The sequence below is a fragment of the Thunnus albacares genome, chromosome 23 (assembly GCF_914725855.1).
Source record: "Thunnus albacares chromosome 23, fThuAlb1.1, whole genome shotgun sequence".
Lineage (NCBI taxonomy): Eukaryota > Metazoa > Chordata > Actinopteri > Scombriformes > Scombridae > Thunnus > Thunnus albacares.
Window position 1 is genome coordinate 12,210,869 of NC_058128.1, and position 23,651 is coordinate 12,234,519.

The window sequence follows — 23,651 nt, forward strand, 5'->3', positions numbered from 1 at the left end:
ATTTGGTTGAGTAAATGTAACTCCAACACACAGCGGGTGGCATTAATGACTGAAGAATACTTGCATTTTTTCTGATATTTGTTGATTAAATTACATAACCCAATATTTGTTACTCTTATCAGTTGTGAAAAAATGGCTTCTATAAACATCTGGAACAGCTACACTTTCAACAAAACTGGATAATTACAAACACAAGTTCATTTGCAGACAGCTTTGGAAAGACAAATCTGTCAGTCGGTGTGCTAACCAGCTAGCAAACATGCTACTGATCGGTTGCCATGACACCAATTCAACACCCGGTCGAATGATGTTGGACAAGGTTCAATCTAAATAGTGTGCATTGTCGCGCCCATGCGATTAAACCAAACAACAGAGCGTAGCATGTGCACCAGCATCCTGTGCGTTCGCCTGCCATTGTGATCACAATACCTGTCACGCTAACACACACACACGCACAGGTAGGTGCACACGCTCGCAGTCTTCATCCACATTATCCAATCCTCTCCTGTCTTCTGCCCTGTTGGATTATTGATTTCTCTAGTCACTTACACAGACAGGCTGACAGACAATTCATCTGCTCCTCGTACTGTCTGAGTGTCTGACAACAGGACAAGAGGACTCTGTCTGTGAGTATGTGTGTGTGTGTGTTCGCGTTTGTGTGTCATTGTGCGGGTTTGTGTGGGAGCAAGCACCAATATCAGCTCCAATCTGTGGTTCATTTCTCCCCCACCTCAACCAATCACCATTCACACCTGATCCCCAGAGCTTTCTTTATTGCTTTCTTTTTTTCCTTGTTTTCTTTCCTTCATTCTCTCTTTTCGTCTCTCTTTACACAGCTCTCAGTACTTACTGGGTACTCCAGAGACCAGTCTAAGCGGTCTGAGTACTCTGAATGCCCGCAGAGCCTTGACATCGAAGCCTGCCGCCTTCCCTCCAATAGGAGTGGCCCCGTCACCCTTGGTGGCCTGCTCCAAGATCGCACTGAATAACCTGCAAGACAGAAAGTAATGACTTCAATAACCATCATTGTCATATTGACACCCCGTTTCCACACACTAGAGAATATCTAACAGAGATGGAAAGAATAAAAGAGATACAGGAATATAATATTGAGTTATGAATATCTACAGTTGTCATTATGGCCTTGTTTTCCATTTCCTCTTTTGTCATTGTTGTCAATACTGAACTAAACCATCTACATCATCCTTATCGTAATCTATAAAACAATACAAGTGTTGTCGATTTAAACATGAACCTACTTTGGGACTAAAATTTCAGAAGCAGAGGGCATAGTGAAGACATCTGTCCTGTTTCACAATCAGAAGTGTTTCTTGGAGAAATCTCAACAGTAGAAAATAAAGCAACTTAATTAGTTAGCTCTCCAACACAACAATAGAAAGTGTTTCATCTTCTCCCTCTGTCTTTCACAGATAAGGAAATAGGCATAGACACTTGGCTTTAATGATTTGACAGTCAGCTCAACAGAAAACAATGTCTGTCTATAGTGGAGGGAGGTGTCTACAAAATCTATTTATGGGTGGGTGTGTGAGTGTGTGCTCATAACACTGTGATTAAATATATTGTCGTCCTTTTGTTGTAATCTATCTGGTACTTCGACAAAGTTCGTAGAAACACATAACAATGCAAATATAATCCTCTGCAAAAAGGGTTACAAATGTTTTTAAGCTGCCTTTCGATAGCTAATATCCTCTATGACATTTTTACAGTTGTCTCTGTTGGGTCACTCACAAGCTTGAATTTATGTAAACCATGAGCCAAAAGTATGTAGACACCCCTGCTCTTGTATTTTTTTGTGGTTTGGGTTAGGTCCCTTAGCTCCAATTAAGAGAAATCTCAATGCTACAGCATGCAATAATATTTTAGACCAGTGTTTCTAAACCTGGGGGTTGAGACCCCCCAAAGGGGCCATGAAAGGGTCATGAAATTAACAGAAAAAGGAAAGGAGAAGAAAAAGAAAAACATATTTCTGCTACATAATACTGTACTTTCTCTCTAAATATCAAGATTTATAAATCAGAGAAGGAAAACTCCCTCTTTTTATGGGGTCAATAGCCATTAAGGTTGGGAACCACTGTTTTAGACAACAGCGTGCCTCCTTTTCCTGTTTTTACATGACAGTCCCCCTGAGCAAGAAGCCAGATCCACAAAAAAATGTTTTTTCTGAGTTTGGTGTTTGAAGATCTTGGAATGAAATGGAACGCTGCAAGCCAGGCCTTGTTGCCCAACATCAGCAAATCCCTGCCGCCAGGTTTCCAGCGGAGGTTGCGGCATATTAATGGCCATGGTTTTGAAATGAGATGTCCGCACACTTTTGGCCATAAAGCATACATAGACTAAGTACATACAGTATAAATACATCATAATACAAATATAATCTTCCATAAAACGGCTGAATATGTTTTTATGCTGTTGCCGTTTGTTAGCTATTAAGCCCTATGAAATTATTTACAGACATTTCTTCGGGTGCAAGCTCACAAGCTTGACTTTAAGTACGTCCAGCTGAGCTTATCACTCCCCCCCTCCTCTCTCTGTCTCACTGAGATCCTTTAGAAATCTCCATACAATACCATTTTCCAGCTAGTGCAGCTCAAAGGCCAGTCAGCGGCACGTTAGTCATGGAGAATTATCAATTAGCACAGATGAAATGGCCACTTGAAAAGACCTCTCAAAACATATCGCCCTCTCTCTCCCTCTCGCTCTCTCTCTATTTCGCACTACCTCCCTCTCAATTTGATTCACTCCTTCTCTCTCTCTCTCTCTCTCTCTCTCTCTCTCTCTCTCTCTCTCGGTAGGAAGCACGCCTTTGAAAAAGAGTATGAAAAGCACGTCAAGGATCCACAGTTTTTGCACCAACAGCATTTCGCCCGGCGTGTTTTTTGCCGTGGCGGGGTGTTATGATGATAATTAGAGCCTTTGAGTGTAGCACTACATAATGGCTTGTGTACATCCACAGCTAAAGATAGTAGAGGCTGTGTACATTCATAAAGATAACAGATGTTGTGTGGTTTTGTAGCAGTCAAAATGTCAACACCACAACACTACTGAAAAAAAAAAGACTTCATCTTTGAATTATTATGAATTCGCAATGGGCCTGAAACTCATTTTGTAACCCAATTAATCTATAGTTTTTAAAAAAAATAAGTTATTAATTGTTTAATCAATGAAATGTTATGAAGTTGTGAAAAGCCAATCACAAGCTGAAGTGACCTGACGTGATCTGACCAGCAATCCAAAGCTTAAACACATAAACAAATTCTCAAATTTGAGAAATTTTAAAGTTTGACATTTTTGCTTAATAAATGGTTTGAAATGATTAATTGAATATAAAAATTGCTCTCAGTAAAATGTATGTTCATTGACTAATCAGTTAAACTGTTTGGTGTTAATTTGCAATACGTAAGTGTTTTCTTGAAGGTTGTTTTTGATCTTACAGCTACGTTGACAGTCACTACTGTTCAACGAAGCAGCACTGCATCATAAATGTGCAAAACAGGAGGAGAGAGAGATGAAAAAACATGAAAAAGAAGAGGATATTAATTAATGTGAGGGTCAAGAGAACTGAAAATAGAAGTCTATAGTTTCTATATGATTTGTACATACAGTACGTGCACACGTACACACGCACACAGGCACACACACTGCCTGTTAGCTCACTGACCCTTCACTAATAAACTCTTAGGTATGTGTCAGCAGTAGTATGGGCTCTAGCATCCGTGTGTACGTGCGAGTCTACAAGTGTGTGCGCATGTGTTTGCGTGTGCCTCCGAGGCTGCTCAGCACCAGGTACAAGCTCTTTCACCCATATGGTGAACATTCCAGAGGGAGTGAACTCTGTCACTTCTCATCTATACGCACACACACATATGTCTACGTCTACATTTGTATGTAGACACAGAGGCGCAGGCAGGCTGGCAGTTGGACACACACACACACACACACACACACACACAAAGACAAGCACTCATTCATGCACACGCAGCGAGGCAGTGCTGTCACAGCTGAACATTTCCTGGATCTGTGTGTCCTCTCCAAGTGTGTGAAATGGAAGGAGAGTGTGTGTATTTGTGTTTCATGGGTTTACTAACAAATTTTTTCACATTTTTTCCGTTTTGAGTCATTTCCACAAGTAGACATCATATCAAAATGACAAAACAAGATCAAGCCAATTGAAGCAATCCAGAAACGTCTTGTGGGTGGGTTGTTTCAAGGCCTTTGAACAAATGAACCATGCTAACATTTTTATGGCGAGAACTATCTCCATTTCCATGCTTTTCATGAGACAACTTGCCTTTAGAAAAATAATTCCGCTTATTTTGGCCATGTGAAAAAGAAAAAGGGGTTCGTATTATAACAAATAAACATTTTAAAACTCTGGAAGAGTCTAGGGAGGCTGTTCAGGTTCAGTCTCTCCCCTTCTGAAACACCCTTGAGCAAAACACTGAATCCTGCCAATGTCAGATCTTCTGACTTCTGTCTGGCAGGGGTGCAAGGGCAAAGACGAAGTCCTCATGATATCAATACATTATGATCGCACATTATATTACGCTGTGTTACAATAAGATAGCTCATTCAAATAGAGACAGAAAAAGATAGAGAGAGGCAGACAGAGAGGGTAGATAACAGCATACAGTAAGAGTGGTAAAGGTTGTGTTTATGCCAGGGGCACTGGCACCATGATGCCAGCTGATGGGGTGTGTGTGTGTGTGAGTTTGTGTGTGTCCATGGGGTGAAGCCAACCATGTTCAGTTAGTGGTGGCTAATGTGAGTGAACACTTGACTGGCGATGAAGACTCACTGAGTGTGTGTGTGTATGTGCGTTGATGCATTTACAGAGCCTTCCTTCAGGCAGAGGGGTGCTTTTTTTTGCTGTCTCTCTCTCTCTCTCTCTCTCACACACCCACACACACACTTACACACACACACACGCTCACGGTCAATTAGACCATTTTTATGGCATTAACGTAACTGTCAGGTCCACTGGCTACTGTGCCATTACCCTTACCCAACACTGTACACAGAGCGCAGCTGGCAGGCATGAACGCGTGCACACACACACACAGGCACACAGGGTTTAGCAGATGGGCTATGTTGCTGAGTTGCAGATAAAGGAAAACAGAGCAGAGCTTTGCTATCAACATCTAACAAGCTAATCAGTTTAGGCTCCACCAATACACTGTAGGCCAAAGTTTACTGTGGCTTTAAAACTAATTCAACATGAAATTTTTATACGGTTCTTCTTTTAAAAGCTGTTCAGTGTAGCATTTTAATATTAACAATTACAGGCATGCTAATAATAAAATAGCATCTGACTTGTTGAGAGTGTTTTTCCTGAAAACAAACGTGATCATGTCGAGTCTCTTTCAGCCTCTACGTTGCAATTTACATCAAGTTTCTTGCGATGTCAGATTAAGGTAGAAAAAAAAGGAACTTTGATCATGTTATCGTCTTCAATTAAGCTTAAGTGACGAAATTGCATCAAAGACAAGAGCAGGTGCAGGAGCTTCTCTGTCTTTGCTACAGACAGTAAAGGTGTTAATGGGAAATGTGATCTTAATTTTGAAGGATGCTAGCACTAAGAGTACCTCTGGCATTAGACAGAGGCTGCCAATTGTCTTGGCTGTCGTTTCATTTGTTGACAGCAAGGTACTGTGATTAATTTGCCAATGATATGCTGCTGTCTAAAGAACGTGTTAGTTAGCAGTTTAAAAAAAACATCCAGTATTCAAGAACTTGCCATCTTTGTCATTCCCTCTGTGAGACAACATAGATTTCCTCAACATAGAACCATTAAAAAACATGTCACGGCTTTCATCATTTCTGCGTGTCTCTGTCCACTCACCCTACGACTACGATGATGAAGTCGAGCAGATTCCAGCCGTTCCTTAGGTAGGCGTTTGGGTGGAAGAGCAGGCCGTAGGCTATCACCTTCAGGAACGCCTCCACCGTGAAAATGATGAGGAACAAATACTCCACACGCTCCTGTAGAGACACAAACACAAGACAGGTCCATTTATTTGTCTGAGCAACACTACTGTAGCAAGATAGAGAGATTCAGCCAGGTAGATTAAAGGGAGAGGATATTATAGAGAGGCCTGTTGTGGCTAAGTTAGAGATAAGCAAAGTAAGTTGTGAGCGAATACTGTTACGCAACGCAACACGATATGTTGAGACGCTAATCAAATTAGAAAACACCAAACATTCATTCACAATTCTTAAATGAAAATGCTTGCAGTATAATTTCCTTTCATAAGAGCACCTGTTCGTACCAAAGTAATAAAGTAAACACACATTCATTCACAATCAAATTATTTATCTATGTCCATATTAACACTGAAGACCTTGTATATGTGACTAACAGTGCTGGCTGCTTACCCCTCTGTGTTTCTGAGCCAGAACAAGATGTTCTGTTACTGTTTATGTGGCTTCTGGTGTGTGTGTGTGTGTGTGTGTGTGTGTGTGTGCGTGCGTGCGTGTGATTATTTATGTGTGAACGTGTATTTGTCTAACTTGTCATCGTATACACAATCATAGCATTTTGATTATTTTATCAAATCGCTCTCTTCCTGTCCGAAGAGGCTACTGTCTGAAGAGAGGAATGCATGCGTGTGTGCATTTGTACACAAATGCACATACACACACACACACACACGCAACTCTTCTACTACAGAGTTCCTCAGAGATTGTTGTCATAGTGATGACCCCCGGCCTAATGGGGTCCTGGGAAATGTCCTGAAATGGCTTTGAGAGAGAGAGAGTAGGATTACACAATTTTCTGACCATCGTAAATTCAAAACAAATTTTTGTACACCTAATAATTTGCCATTTCTTCTTTCAAATTTTATGTGAAGTTTGAAATGGAATGAGATCAAGGCGATAGTGTTAAACTATTATGCTCCCATGTAAACAAAACAGAGCATAGTTTCAGTCCTCTCTCTCCCTTAATAGTACTAAAATTTTTTTAAACATGAAATATATTTAGCTCCATCCATCAATCTATCCATCCATGGAGTCCCTGCTCCTCCTCCTGTTCCCACTGTTTTCCCTTGGAGACACACACACACACACAGAGGGCCAGAGGTTTGGGACAGAAGGCCAGCCAGGTCTCACCAGAGTCCAGCCTCATCCCTGGGAAGAATCTGCTGAACCTGAAGCTGTAGGCTGGAGCATCTGCATGTGTCCAAGTTTACCAAAATAGCTTCAAAAGCAGATAGAGAAGTGATGGTATCAGAACAGATGCAGTTTAGGTGGTAGGAAACTTAATGTCATAATGGAAAATGTAAAGGATATTTACAGGAGAATATCAACCTACTAGCCTATTTGTTAGATTCATACCTCGTACCTTGAGTTTTCACTTGACTTTAAATCTAGAGCTTGTATTTATAACAAAGGTTAAGTTGGCTTAGTAAAAATTACCTTAGCATTTTTTTTAAAATTAATTTTATGGATGGAGTCCAAAGACGGAATGAGACGTGACATCATAAAATAAAGGCTTTAGTGCCAAAAATGCTGCTATTTAATAAAATCAAACTTTTGAAAAAAGGACATTTTAATCTAAAAGTGACAATATTAAAAAGAACAAAATCATGCTGTGTACTTTTATTGTTTCACTTATATATTTTGCTATCCTTACTGATATAATTGTTTATTTATTTATATATAATTCATTCAATATTGCTAATTTTAGAATTTTGTAGAGTAAGGCCATTGTCAGCTGCTATAAGGTCAGGGTCAAGGTCACTTTTATTGTCTCCCTCAGGAGAAATTCGTCTCGGATAAAGGAAATTGCTGCAACATCGTCACAATTTTAAGACATGAGCAGACACTCGACTACAATAAAAAAGTTACCAGCAAATTAATATAAAAACTAAAATCTACAATCAACTTGTCCACAAAGGCTAGCCAATACCAACACAACATTCTTTACTGTATATTCAAACAATCTAAAGCATCATTACTTGGTATAGAGAGCCTATATTTTTAAGGTGCTGAATATTTAACATGGGTTTAAATTTCTCTTAATTTGTTTTACTCAAATGATCTGTCTTTAACAGCCAGTGAAAAGTGTTGTTAATGTTAAAAGCCCATGACAGAGTTGGATAGGCTCATGCATACAGTGGCTGTGTTGAGATCTTTTTGTTGATGTGAGTCTACAGCAGGTCCAGCTAAACAAACAAATCTCTCAGCATGGAGACGGGCTGTGTCATGCTACCATTAGGCCAGTTATGCACACACACACACACACACACACACACACATGCACACATATCCAGGGCCATGGGAATCAGTCATCCATAAAGCCACAACTTCTGTGGTTCCACTGACGGTCAGTATCTGTAAATGCTGAGAACATGATTTTAAAGAAGGGTTAGGAAGTGTTTATTTAAGTTGGATTTTCAGAGCGCTACAGTATAATTGTACCTGTCAGCATCACTACAACAAAAATGACTCATAAATCACAACTGACATCAGATTACAACTGCTAGATATTTATAAAAGACTCATGCTTTGATTTTTTTTGTTCTTAATGACGTGATTATCATACAAACTACAATTTGGAAATGTTTTTTTTCCCACACTTAGAAATATTCAAGAGGCCTGACAGTGTTATAAAGAACATTGACAAAAAAAATACACACCAAGTGGAAAACATTAGAATTCATAATTAAAGACAATAACAGAGCAAGAACTGATGGAAAGCATCCAATTCCTGAAAAAAGGCCATCATGATCAAATATTCTGACCATAAATTCAAATTGGGTATACTCAAACTTTTAATATAATTCTAGCCGTTGGCACTTTTCCTGACATTTGGAATAAAGGTTTAATAACACCAATTTATAAAAATTGAGGTAAATATAACCCAAATAATTACCATGGAATCTGTGTAAATAGTAACCTGGGAAAAACCTTTTGCAATATAATGAATAAAAAGACTTATCAGTTTTTATCAATAACCAAAATATGTTGAATAAATGCCAAATTGGATTTTTACCCAATTTTCACACAACAGATCATATCTTTACCCTCCACACCCTAATAGAACAAGACTTAGACAAAAAGAAAGGAAACGCTGATGCATGATGCTGATGCATGTTTTGCTAATTTCACGAAGGCCTCCGATTCCATCTGGCATTAGGGCCTTTTCTATAGACTACTTAACAGTGTCACTGGGGAGAAAACATATGATGTAATTAAATCTATGTACGCAAAAACAAACAGCCTTCTTTTCCCAGGGTTGCGGGGTGAAGCAGGGGTGCAATCTTAGTCCAATCCAATTTATACATTAATGAATTTGCATGTCAATTAGATCAATCCACTGCACCTGACCTCACCCTGAATGATGCAGTGATTAAGGGTCTCCTATATGCAGATGACTTGGTGTTGCTGTCACCGACAAAAGGTCTAGAGCAGCACCTCAACCTCCTAAATAAATAAATTCTGTCAGGTCTAGGCCCTGACAGTTATGGCAGTAAAATTTGGGGACCAAAATTAAATAATGAATATGACAAATGGGACGAAACCATCATAGAATCTCTCCACACGGAGTTCTGTAGAGCAGAAATCGGCCAATACCCCCTTATACTTAAAATGCAAAAAAGAGCAATTAAATTTTACAATCACCTAAAAACTAGTGACCCCCAGACATACCATCACACAGCCCTAATCTGCCAAGAGCTAAAGCCAGAGAAAAATCCTCTCAGCCAGCTGGTCCCGAGGCTCGGTCCAGACAACCTAACAAGCCTCAGGACCACAACACCATCCCAATCACACAAAATCAACCAACAAAAAGAAAACTATATCACTATAAAAAAATCCTAAATTAAGAAAAGTCTTGACTATGTACAGACTCAGCGAGCACAGCCTAGCTATAGAGAAGCAGAGCTGGCTGCCAGAGGAGGAGAGACTCTGCTCCCAGTTTAATAGACAAGAGGTAGAGTCCGAACTACACTTTCTCACCTCATACCCAAAATAGCAGGCTCTGAGAAATTAACATTTTCCCAATATAATAAAAATAAACCCTTAATTTGAAACCATAACAGAAATAGAGAAACTCCCATATTTACTTGGGGAAATACCCAAATGTGAGATGATTGCAGCAGCGTTCAAAATTAGCCTAAGTTTTTTGTCCACCAGCCAAATGGCTAGTGAATGTTTTACCAGCCACCCCATAGATTACTATTGTTTATTTGGTGAATGAAGCAAATCTACCAGCCACTTACATATTTTACCAGCATTTGGCTACCAGCTTTGGTGCTTTGGACATGTCACCTCATGTCATGACCTGACCTCATGTCAATGGAACCTGAGAAACACAATTCAGTATTGACCTCTTTTTAATAGTTTAATTTTTAATCATTTATTCTTTTTTGTAGACAACAGTCAACCTAGTTGGTAGATCTATAATTTATCTGGTTGATTAAACCCTGACTAATATACATTGTTTGATTTGTAAATAATTTAATGATTACAATTTGCTTTTATAACCTGGTTATTTATATGGTGCTATATATAATCTTATAATTATAATTCTGTAAAGACTTTAATTATTTGATCATTTTGAATAATTCCTTGCTCTTAGAACAACTGATACTGATACCGATACTCACTGAGTGATGGAGGGTCTAATGTAAGAGCTAAATACACAACCACCCAGACCCTCTACTGTCCTGGTACCAATACACACACACACACACACACACTGACACACACCACCACAACCATCACCACATTTTCTTGATTTTATGAATTGTACCTTTTTCTTTTTCTTTTATAATCTCATTATTACTTGCTTTGGCAAAATCATCTCTAAGTTACATCCATGCCAATAAAGCATATTGAATTAGAATCATAGTGACATGAATCATAATACGGAGGATTTGCACAGTTTGTGAGCCAGACAACTTGAAAGGCAAGTTGATTTTTCAGGCCAGGGATTCTGCACCTGAACGGGTTGCTCAGGAAGCTGTCGAAAACCTGTTCTGTTTCCTCTTCCTGTCTCTCTAACTAACCTCCTCTCATTTCAATTCAAGTCATCCAGTGTGCTTTATTGGCACAAAAGTATCCAGCTTAAAGATAAAGATCAAGATTTTCACATTAAAGACCTGTCTTCCTTTTCTATCTGTGTGTGTGTGTCAGTTTCAGAGCCTTCGAGAATTGATTGTTTTTATATTCTTCAATCGTACTGCAGACCCTCCGACGCACAGTGAGTATTAGTAGTCTATGCGGAAGTAATTAATCTCATACACACACACGCGCGCGCACACGCATGCACGCACACACACACAAATACACACATATCCTCCTCTCAAATACACAAAAGCCCTCCATCACTCTCTTTCACATACACACAGATACACACATACCCGGGCTGTGTATCTGCTGGTGACAGGCAGACAGTGTGGCGCTCAGAAAAATAAAACAGAGAAAAACATCTGGTAGGAACAGCTCAGCCTGCTGACACACACACACACACACACACACACACACACACACAAACACAGACACACTTCTCTCTGCCTCCTTTCCTTCCGTTCATACAGACCCATAAAGGGCAAAATCCATAAGAGGCTAAACTAATCTGGTTAGTGACTAGGAAGAAATGAGAGGGAAAAGATGAGAGACAGAGAGAGAAGAGGAGGATGGATGGATGAAAGAGAGAGAGAGGGAGAGAAAGAGAGACAGACTAAAGAGACAGAGTGAGAGAGAAAAGAAGGCAGACAGAATGACAGAAAGGTGAGTATGTGGGAGCAATAATTCAGTTAACTGTGATAGGTCAACCAAACCGCCTATCCATCAACTAGGCCAATCAGATTATAGTATCGACATTCTACCATACAGGGGACAATGTTTCCATTTGCCATGACCTTCTGTGTATGTGTGTGTGTGTGCTGCAAGACAGGATTAGCTGTAATGCTGTTTTTTCTTTTTTTTTTTTTTTTCTGAAAGAACACGCAGATACATCATGGTCTAGTGTGCATGTGTGTGTGTGTGTGTGTGTGTGTGTGTGTGCATGTGTGTGTGCGTGTGTGTGTCTTTAATGCAGTTCTTTATAGATCTAGAAGAAGAGGAGAACGCCTTGAACAGACTGTACCAGCTACTCAACCATGAAAGTGCAGAAGAGAACTGCCACCAAGATTAAATTTTGATTTCAAAATTGCTTTCTTATTCAAACATTCGCAGTCAGGAAAAAACACTCAACACACAAGGAGAACGCATGTAAAATCATAAGTGCATAAATATCTGGTTCATTCAGTTTGTAATTTAATATTATACTTAATCTTAAAATCCAACTCTAGTGTTGTTTTTAACTTGTCATGATACAAATCTGATGTCGCCATGTCAACTTTTTTCTGCTGCTTATACAGGAAACATTTTTGTTCAAAGTTTGCACTGCCAACATCCTGTAAGGATTTATTAAGATGCAGAAACTGTTACAATCTGCTCCTCGGTACCTCTCTGCAGCCACACTCTCTCATCTCCAGCCCCCTGCATTGCTCTCTGTCTCACTTCTCCCAGGTCATGTGCTTTCCTCCGACTCCCCAGACCTGCCATCCTCAAGCTGTCCACCAGATGCCCTCGAACTTTTCCTCCTTTCCCCATCTACACACCTGTTCCCACTTGTCATCAGTCCTGCAGTTACCTGGCCTACTCCGCCCATTCCTCATCTGCAACTCATTCCCTCATCAGACACTCATTACTTGTACATTTCCTTTGTTGGCTGCCAGTTCGTCGTTGTTGCTTCCTTGGACGTTTATGTTCTAGTCAACTTTATTCTGTCTGTTCCTGTGGTTTAGACCTTCAGCCTGTTTTTTGATCTTCCTTTTCCCCTTTTGGATTTGTTTGCCTGATTTAAACTGCCTTCTTGTAAGCCTGACTTTTAAAGCCGATTTCATTCATTCATTCATTCCTGTCTGTGGTGTCTGCATTTGAGTCCTCCACCGGTCTGCCCTGTATACTCATTCGTGACAGAAACAGCAGTGAAACTCAGTGCAAGGGTCTGGAGTTGTGCGCATTGCTAGTGTGCATCCTATTAGCAGGTTAATGATGCAAGTTCGGTTGAGGATGAAGAAACACCAATGTAGTGCTGTAAACTGTAGGATAAATAGAGTGAGAAAATCACACACACACATAAACAGACATACAATTAAAGGAACAATCAGCTTGATTACCACGTAAGTCTTACTTTTGTACATATCCCTACCAGTAATAACCCAAAATAATTGCTGAGATCTGGGAACGTGGTAATGTTGCCAGAAAGAAGCCCACCGGTGCAAGAAACACAAGCAGTCAGACAGTGGAGATTATAAACATTTCATGAGGACTCACTTTCAGCTTTACCTCCTAATTAAGTACAGATAATCTAGCTAAGCTGCTTTGTCACCACATGTCTGATTGTCTGACCACTTGTGTTGTTACACTCTGTTGAAGCGATGTCACCGTGTTTCCCTGATCTCAGCACTGTTATCACAGCTAATAAACACAGCTACAAAAACAAGACCCAAGCTGAATAAACTGGCATTATCGTTATATATGTAAGATAGGTGCTGTATATAAGTCATATGTAAGTCCATCACACTCTCTCCTCTCTCTTTATCTCAACAGCACCTGGGATTTGAACCACCAACCACATCTTGCCAACCTGAAACCAGCCACCAGCTCATGTGAGGCTCTAACTCAACAAGACTAGAGACTCAGACAAAAACAGAATATTGTCTGGCAGATCTGTTAGATCCACTGACAACTTTTACTTTGAGACTCAGTTAAGTTATGAGGACTTTACTTTAAACTCCTTCTTCTTCGTCTCGCCAACATCTAACTCATTTTCTCCCAATTTATTCTTTTTGTCTCTCTCTTTTTTTTGTCTCTCTGTCATTCCTCTGTTCTGTCCTCACCTCCTCTCTCTTTCTTCCCCTCATCTCTCTCCCTCCCTCTTTCTCTGTGGGTGCCAACCAGAAGTTACCATAGAGACCAAGATGGGTTCCGACGTTACCATGGAAACTGTGGGCTGCAGCAGCACCACCAGCAGCAGCGGCAGCAGCAGACTCTCTTTCTCTCTCACACACACATACACACACAGATGACACTGATCAGTATTGTACCAAGAATATCCACAGCACATAGTCCTAATTACTGCTCTTCTGTCAGCATCCAGACATCTATTGTGTGTCTGTATGTGTGCACAAGTATACCAATGTGTTTGATTGTGTAGGTTTGTATGTGCACGTCTGTTCCAGTGATCCTTATCATATACTTTCTTACCACTTGCCACCAGTTGATAGTATTCAACTTTCAAAACTTTATGAAACGAATATGAAACTTAAATGTCACTCCGCACAGGCATTATGTCTACAACAGCTTCCATTGCTGTCTACAACAACATAGAACACTATTTCAGTCATAAGATAGAAGTATGATTGGAAGGAGATGGGTTAAAAAAGCTTTTTTTACACACTTAAGAACAAACAACATACAGTAAACTGTGCAAAGGTGTGAATGACTCAACATGAGCACGGCTTATATGTAATTTTCTCATCACTGTTTAATAGAAGTGTTAATGAAACTTGAATCTTGTGTTATGTTTTGGGTCAGTGAGCATAAATTGGTCTGTATTTTTTTCTGTTATTGTAATTGGTACAGCATGGAGCTCAACAAAGACCTATGATCAAATGTGACAGTGCTCAAGAAAACAGCTGCAGATTAATAGTGTCAAACCGTCTTTAATGTGAAATCTACAACAGTGAAACACTTAGCTCAATGTCTTAGTACTTCAGACAGATCGCTACTTGAATAAACAAGTTCAACTCATGAAAAATGATAAGGGTAAAGATTATATCTACTTACATTATGGCCAGGGAGTTATAAAACAGTGGTTCTACCAAAAGTCCACCCAGTTTATGGAGCTCCCAGCAAATGTAGTTTAAGTGGGATGACCCCAGGTGTGAATGTGTGTATTGAATTTGTGTCTGAATGTACTGTATGGTCTATACTTCACACTATGAAACTACACATAGAAGAAATTCAGCCTTCAGCCAGTGTGTATTTCAACAGAATGGCAGAACACATTATTTAATTTAAACAGGAATAACCATCCTAAGAATCCAACCTGACATCCCCACTGGCGACACTGTGAGAGACAGACAAGTGATCTCTGAAAAGCAAAGTGCAGAACCACCTCAGGAAAGAGCACTAAGCTACTGTAACACACACACACACACACACACAAAAAGGATTCTCTAGGATTTCCCCTTTAGACATAGCCTTTCTTTTGTCACACCACCTGAGAATCATGTTGCTGAAATGCAACAAATCCCAACACATGAGAAAACATGCTGTTAACATGCCAGCAGCGCACGTTCAACATGGGTCTCATTAACAGACCTAAGCTCCAATCTGTGGGCCTCTGGACAAGGATTATGTTGGTGAGATTACACTTGTGTGTGTGTGTGCGTGTGTGCGTATGTGTATGTGTGTGTGTGTATGTGGAGGAAAGGCACAGACAGATTGTATTATGGTCATCAGCAACCCCTGACCCTTGAAAAGAGGATAGATCACCTTAAACCAGTGGATTTTGGATTCGTGCACACATACAGCCGTAGCATATGCTTGTGCACCAAACACATCCATGTCTTATGTGTCTTATTGTGCATGCGTTTAACAATAACGTGGCTGATGAACTTGCAAATGCTAGTTTAGACTGAACATATTCTCAAAGTAAACCTTCTATCTGCATTAATGTGGACACCGCCTTATTAAACACATTTTTCTTCTTCTGTTTGTCTTTGGGTTCCTACAGCCTTCTGAATATCAAAGTTTACAGAGAGACACAAACTCAGTTTCCAGGCAACAGGCACCAGCACTAGCAGACCAACAGAGACAGCAAGACAGAAAGCAAGCATGAAGGAAAACAATTTATGTAGGACTGTATTTGTGATACAGACAAATCTGCGGGCCCATCATTACCTTTCGTACAAATAGAGACAACTGACGAGCTATTTCCTGTCATGCAAGTGCCAAAAAAAAAAAAACCCTGCATGTTGGTGGTCAGCAACTTTAAAGCAAGAGGAGACATGATGTCATCCTGTGGTGTCATCCTCAAAAAACTTTTCAGGCTTGGTGTTCCAGGGCCCGAAGACAAGGAGAAAACAAGAGAGATGTCTAATTGTGTGGAGACAAAACTTTCAGCACCTGTCACATGTTAACTATACTACCTATCTACACACACACACACACAGACCTCTAATCTCAATTTGGCTTTGTCACACGCAGAAAATATCATGTTATTTCTTTCTAACTTCATTTTCACACTCATGCATAGACACAGAAACATACAATCTGTCCCCCTTCAGGTTCAACCTCTCTGTCTGCTGTCTTTGAGCAAACAGGCACTAAGTGGGTTACCGTCAAGCTTTTATTTGTCTAAATTAATAATTCATTCATTCACTTTCTTCGTGTGCTTTTCTTGTTCTGTGTTATGAGGCACGGAGCCTATCCCGGTGCAGAAAGACTGCAAAATACCCTGCATAGTTTACCGGTCCAATCATTGGCCTATTGCACAAACAAATCCAGTCTCACATCCGTAGAGCCAGGTTAAAATCAACATGACCTGCATGTGTTTGGACTGTGGGAAGAAAACCATATTGCAGGTAAAACAAACATTTAAAAAAGTCTGCAAATACAGACAGGGGTGTAGAAAACAGGAGACAATATTTAGAGAGGGATGGCGGAATAGAGAGAAGAGGGAATTGAAAGACAGAGCAACAAATATATAGACAGAGGAGAAGGAGAGAGAGAGAGAGAAACAGAGTAATTGGTCTAAAAATAAAAGAACACAGGAGCATAAATCATCTCATATAGACAGCCAGAGTGTGTATGTGTGTGTGTGTGTGTGTGTGTGTGTGTTGGTGTCTGAGGGGAGGGCACTGTAACTGGTACCCTTGAGAGACAAGAAGGAGAGCGCAAGATACTGTATATAAAGAGAAGGAAAATGAAAAACCCAAGGTGAAGGGGTAGAGAAATACCGTTCCTTTACTTCCTTTACTTTCACTCCATCCCTCCAGCTAACAACACACTCTCTTTCTTTTTTTCCTCCCTCTCCAGTGTAAAATGCTACTTCCTCAGTTCAGCATTCGTGTGTGTGTGTGTGTGTGTGTGTGTGTGTGTGCTGACTTATCACGACTTCTCCCGCCTCACCGTGCAGGGAGACAGATGCTGCATGGCCACCCCACACACACTCACACGTGTACACACTGTGACAGTCATGCATTCATCTATATGCGCGCGCTCTCGCACATAAACACTCACTCACACACACACATTTGCACACAGGTGGAGGTACAAATGAAGACAAAGTGAAGTGACACACAAACACACAGATCACTGTAGTGCATCAAGATCAGAGTAGCTGCTTGCTAAACTGACAGGACAAGATAGATTACTATACTCTGTAACTTACTGCATGACTCATGGTACGGAGCCTGTGTGTGTGTGTGTGTGTGTGCGTGCGTGTGAGTCATCTAATATGCCTCTTGGGTTGATCGAGCTGTTGTGACTTATAAGGAAGTGAGAGACTGAAAGGTGGTATACAATGACAAGAACACACTAGTATATTAAAAACTTGAATATTCATGAGTTGTTTACAAATGTCTTACAATTATAGCTACAGTTTGATGTGACGTCACATCGTCTGCATTTATTCAGTCATCCACAGGAACAAGAGTGCAGCACCAGGGCCTGAATTTCAGTGCATATTGCAGGTGCATCGATTCACTGATTCCCGCAAATGTAGAACTTATAATGTGGGAAATTCCTGCACACATTTACAGTGACGTCTAATAATGTTCAGCCAACGTTTGCGCCGACGCAGAATGCTGAACAACTGGCCAGAAGTGCCGCATCAGACAAACCGACTCCCGCCCTGGCGTAGTCTCTATCCCTCTCTCTACAAGGGTACGAGACCCTCTGCTGGTGCAGCATCTGTCGCCAGCATAGGTTTCAATGATATGAACTTGAAGGCCAACATGGACCACTGGCTAAAACAATAACACATAAAAACAAAGTTGTTATTATTTGGAAGGAGATGAAGCAGGGGAGACAGAGTACAAGGAAAGAATAGAGCATGGAGACAAGAGAGAAGAGGCACCAGGACACTGATGCAGCTCAAAGAGATGACCATTGTGGCTTTGTTCAGACTGCAGACAAATCAGATTAGTTTCTCAAATCAGGTCTTTCAGACAGACTGTCCACACAGTTATTTGTGTCCAGACATCACCAACCTATCTGCATGGGTTGCTGTGGTAATGACGTAGGTGTCAGCGACTGTGTACGCTGGCACGGCTTTCTGAACGCAGAAGCATGAGAATTGGCGACCCATCGTCCCTAAAAAGTGCCAGCATTATTTCAGTGTCTGTGCACGGACTGTTGTTCTCTGTGTTGTCCTCCATACTGCTCTGCTAACAGCAGCATGGACTCTCAGCCACTCCGATGCACTGTTCTGTCACTCTGGATTTGACGTCATTGTGTGTTGCATTGCAAGTGGCATCAACTAGGCATCAACTTCTATAATGCAAAAATTTGAAGGATCTTCTACATTGTTGGAAGATGATATTCTTGGGTCTGGAAACTTGATGTAGGCACTTGCTCTTACTCTCTGATTTTTTATAGGCTAAGCAATCAATTAATCAAAGAAATAATCTATAAATTAATTTTAAAAAATAAGAGAATCTTTTGTTGCAGCCCTATCATACATTTATGACTGTTATTCTGCTGTTGACAACCCCGTCTCCTAAAAATTACTTATTTACTTATTTTTAGGGAACAGAATTGATATCATTCTCTCTCTTAGTCATCCCAACCCTCTTCCCGTAACACTGTGCTTGTTAGCACATTCTTTCATCCACTACCTCCTCCTCTCCCTCTCCTTACTTCCCCTTTTCTGTCCATCTCCACCTCTCTCCTCGCTGTCTTTCTCTCGGACTTCCTTCTCCTTTTTTGTCCATTTGTTTTTGTCCTTCTGGCCCTCCATGTCCCTCACTGTCTGTTTCTCTGTTCTCTGTGTTCCCAATCAATTATCCTGTCTGCATACCAGAAAGATACAGAAAGAGTGGGATGAAAGGACGGGTTGAAGCAACAGAGCGATCACCGAGACAAATAATGAAAGAAAGCTGCACCGGTGTCATTGAGCTAGTGACATCAGTAGCAGCCTAAATGTGCCCTGAATGACCAATCAGTGACTTTTTTTTTTCCCAATCAGAGCTCTCAGGGACATGAAGCTGTAGTGGCTATAAAATGTGTCATTTCAGATTATTTTTCTTGCATCAGACCTGGATTATGAGGAATAGAAACACTGTCTGAAAAAATCCTCAGAAAGTGTTTTTTTAGCTAAAGGGCAGCATGATATTACTCGATGATATGTACAGTACACACATGCAGGCTTGCACACAAAGACGCTTGCAAACTTGTGAGCAAAACATCAAGGACAAAGAACGACACAAAATATTGAAGCCACTTATGAACGAACATGAACAGAAATACACACAACAACCTTAAATATGACACTTCTACTACAAAGTCATTGTTTTAAAGTGATTTCATTAACATGATTTTAACCAGTAGTCGCAAAGACGGCGACATGGGAGCACAGACAAATATATACACACAAGCACGGTGACAATGTGGGGTATGTGCTGTATGTGTCTGAGAGGAGTTTTGCCTCCCAGCTCTTTACCTACTGAGATCAAACACTGTATGAGTGTGAGTGTGTGTGTGTGTGTGTGCATAGACGTGCATGTGTGTGAATCCCACTGTGTTGACATATGGTCTCCTCAGAGTTGATAGCCATGGAAGTGCGGGAAATGTAGTTCTATGAAGCTTTAAACAACAGGTAAAACGTTATAAACAGAAGTAGCATCGATTGCTTATTTTGAAATGCAACCTGATGTACACGCTTGGAAGGGAAAAAAAATATGCATATCAATAGATATTATGTTTTTACTTCAATATTTGCTGTCAGTTTACTGCACTGTACCTCTAATACTTGTTTTCAGCAGCTTTGGCATTGGTAAACGATTAGAAACACGACAGCACTGATTTTCCCTAGAATCACCAGGAAATATTGATTTACTACGTGTGAAACAGAATTACTTCCATGTCATGCTGTTTTTTTGAGATTTCAATATCCAAAATCTTGGGGGGAGTGAGTGTCTCGAAGAAGACAAATGAAAGAAAATCCTTAGTCTCTCTCACTCTCTCTCTCTCTCTTGCTCTCTCCCCATGTTGAATTGCTTGTATTGCTCCTATCAGAACCAAACACACCACTCTATCTCCCTGCAGAGCGCTGGAAAAGCCCTGTCTGTGAATGAATGTGTGTGCGTGTGTGTGTGTGTGTGCGTGTTTGCTTGTGTGTTGAGAATTGCTCCATCATTCCTCCCCTGGTTAATGTCCAGTAGAGCGAGACCAGAGCACAACACAGTGAAAATGGAGAAACAGAGATACAATAGGAAAACACTGACATCAGAGGGAAACAGAGAATGATATTAAGGTGTGAATCCATAGCTTTAAGAGCACTGTAACTGATACGCCCATTATTTCTAATGGCATCTGGAATCAATAACAATTCCCCAGAGTAAACAGCACATGCTTTCATTACAGGCTCATTATGTGTACTAAAATGTGTATTTATAAGCTAAACTCAACTATGTCTCTGATTTGTTAGATTTGTTTTTAGGTCTAATAACATTGCAAAAGCAAAATATGTACTTTTAAAACAGTTTTCTACTATATCGACTGTAGAAAAAGATATTACTCAACTGTTTTTCGAAATATCAGGATACCAGTTGTAGATTATCATTAGTGGTACACATGTGCAATAGTATGTAATATATGTTTTGTAAAAACAAATGGGCCTCTAACAGGTGTCCCTCTTGAATTTGTTAACCAGAAAGCAGCATTAATTGATTTTCTGGCCTCTTGGGGGCAACATTACATAATATATTATCAATTCAAAATTTATATTCAGTCTTTTTTTATGCTCTGTTTTTGGTCTCCACCAACTCCTTTCTCCTTAGCAACTAAATGTCCCACTATGTTCAAAAAAAGGGATGTTGCAAGCTGTAAAACCATGAAGCTAAAAACCTCTGTGAAGCTGAGGGGAACTGCAGAGTTGAGTGATAATTCTCTGTTTGTCACTACGAGTGACTGCTTTCATGTTACACATTTGATCTATTGTTAACATAGAAATATTGATTAGTACAGCTTTAAATATCTAAGAATTTTTTCATAATTTACTTATATTTATTTATTTATTTTATCATTACTTCTATATTTTTTGTAGCTTTCTTTGACTATTATGATTACTATTACTATTACTTTAGTTTAGTATGCTTTTTCTTGCTTATTTCACATCTGCTGTAATAAACTAAATGTTATTTGCAAGCAGGAAAGATACTAATCATTAAACAAATCAGCTTCCTACAAAGCACATTATCTGACTGTATAAAATCAGTAAAGAATAACAGCTTAGGTTTTATGGCTTTATTTTCAGGTTAATACTGCATAAACAAATGCTAGAAAAAAGTTTTCCTGAAGGAGTTTATAAACATAAAAATAGCAGGGAACTATGGCAACTAGAGATCTCTGGTTCCTTTATGCCAATTAAGAGTCAATATCCCCAAGCAGTCCGATTTCTCATCTGAAATTGAGGAACTGTGGGTAATATGAGTACATGATGGCTCTAAATGAACTTCGATTTGAGTTAAAACCTCACCCCCTGACCTCCTGAATGTTTATTGAGGAAATATGATTAAAGAGAAAAAAAAACAAACTTGTGGACCTCTCCTACCGGGTGCCATAGCAATGCCACCATGACACCCAAACAAGATTAGTTGCTAACACCCACTCCCCTGCTGTTACCATAGTAGCACTGTTGAAACAGCGACCCACAAGCTATAAAAAGACAAACTTAACTTCAAGAAAGCAAGAAGTGAAATAGAAAAGAAAAGTAATTAAAATAAGGAGAAGGGGAGGACACACAGAAGAAACGTTACCAACTCATCTTTTGTTGGTATTTAACATATTTGATTTGACTAAAGCACGTTTTAGAGAAAGAACAAGAAAAGTAGAGATACAGGAAAGAGCTGAGGAGGACTATTAAAAAGGCTAACAGGGTTATTAATCAGGACGGATGAGAACAAAATTCATTTCTCTTTTTCTTCCTTCACCGTTGAAACCTCAGCGGATCTGTCCTCACCTTGTCTCTTTTCAACCTCTGCATTCTCCTTTTTTTTCTATCACTTCTTCTCTCTGACTCAATGAAACTCAACCTCCACCACTTTCTTCATCAAGCTGAAAGGAACATCTGGCTTTGTGTGCAGCCTCTTTCTTTAGCTCCCTCTTTCACTGTCTATTCTTCTTTCTCTCTCTCTCTCACTACAGTAGCTTGTTTTCTAACTATCATGTATGACTTTTAGGCTTCAACTGGGGTTATGATATATCATATTGTTCATGATAATATTGGTATTAATCTTATAAAAATGTATCATATCATATCATATTTACATATGTGTAAAAGCAAATATATTGTCACTGCTGGCTCTGCTGTGGAGGACTCTTTCAAGAACGGAACATCATGTGGAAATGCTAACATTACTTAACTTTCATAAATAAAGAGCAGAAGCGCAACATCACACGCCAAACGCCGTCATCTAGCAACATTAACACTGGCCGTGTCAGGATCGGATTTGGCTCAGATGACAGAGACTGATTCATCATGACATTGTGTGTTCACATTGGGCTCATTCATCAGAGCAACATATCGCAATGTCATGGAAAAAAAAAAGTGTTTTAGCTTGGCAGGATTATTAGGAAACTTCTAAGGAAATACATTGGCTAATCATAAAAATTCTAATCATAAAACGGTGAAATGTTTCTTAATCTGCCTATTATGATAAGGGCTTTTACTCCCCATGAGTGAAGCAATACAGCACAAACCCACACACAAATAGACAAGGATGCAGCATGGATGGATGTGGGACACAGTCAGGGGTAGAGAGTTCGAAAGAGTATCGTGATACGTCCGTAAGACGTGAGGAGGCGATGGGGGGGAAAAATGCAAAAAGAGGAAGAGCTGAGTGAATCTGCGGAGCATCGCATTAGTTCAGGCAGAGCGCTGGAGTCACACACGCCATCAGCTGATCGCTATCAGCTGACTCGGTTTATATAATCTGACAAGCTCGCTCGCTCTCTCACTCTCCTCTGATCATTCATGCCACTGCTGCTGTGACTGGTTATGCTAATTTATTCCTCCAGCACCCCCTAGCATCATCCTGTTATGATTCCTTACTAAACATAACTTGTGATAGCATCTTCTTGCCCTGTGCATTATGTATACTCCGCATCTCAGTGATACTGTATGTGTCTGCTGGGCTCTGGTCTGTATTTCCTGCAAGAAAGAAACCTTAGCAACAAATATAACAGTGTAATCATTTTCCTTTTGCAACAAATGGTGCATTCTCCTGTGGTGTACTGTAAGTGCTCTGACTGAAGTATTTCTACCTTTCCACTGTCCTGTAATAACAAACATGCCATCTTTCCTCACCTCTTGTCTTCCTTCTTCCCTATTGTAACCAATCAAAATA

The 23,651-nt window shown here is 40.0% G+C and overlaps 1 protein-coding gene and 1 long non-coding RNA gene across 3 annotated transcripts in view; one reads left to right on the forward strand and one right to left on the reverse strand.

Moving 5' to 3' along the window:
* Positions 1-23,651, reverse strand: part of cacna1c (calcium channel, voltage-dependent, L type, alpha 1C subunit) — a 150,782-nt gene that overhangs the window by 74,065 nt on the left and 53,066 nt on the right. For both annotated transcript variants that reach the window (XM_044342945.1, XM_044342944.1), the window contains exons 3-4: positions 5,861-6,000; positions 851-990 (exon numbers count right to left, since the gene is read on the reverse strand). In XM_044342945.1, the coding sequence (XP_044198880.1) occupies positions 851-990; positions 5,861-6,000 (280 nt within the window). The remainder of the gene's footprint in view (positions 1-850; positions 991-5,860; positions 6,001-23,651) is intronic.
* Positions 12,679-14,587, forward strand: LOC122974934. Its single transcript, XR_006400495.1, has 3 exons — positions 12,679-12,885; positions 13,624-13,682; positions 13,975-14,587. It is a non-coding gene; the product is annotated as an uncharacterized LOC122974934 (long non-coding RNA).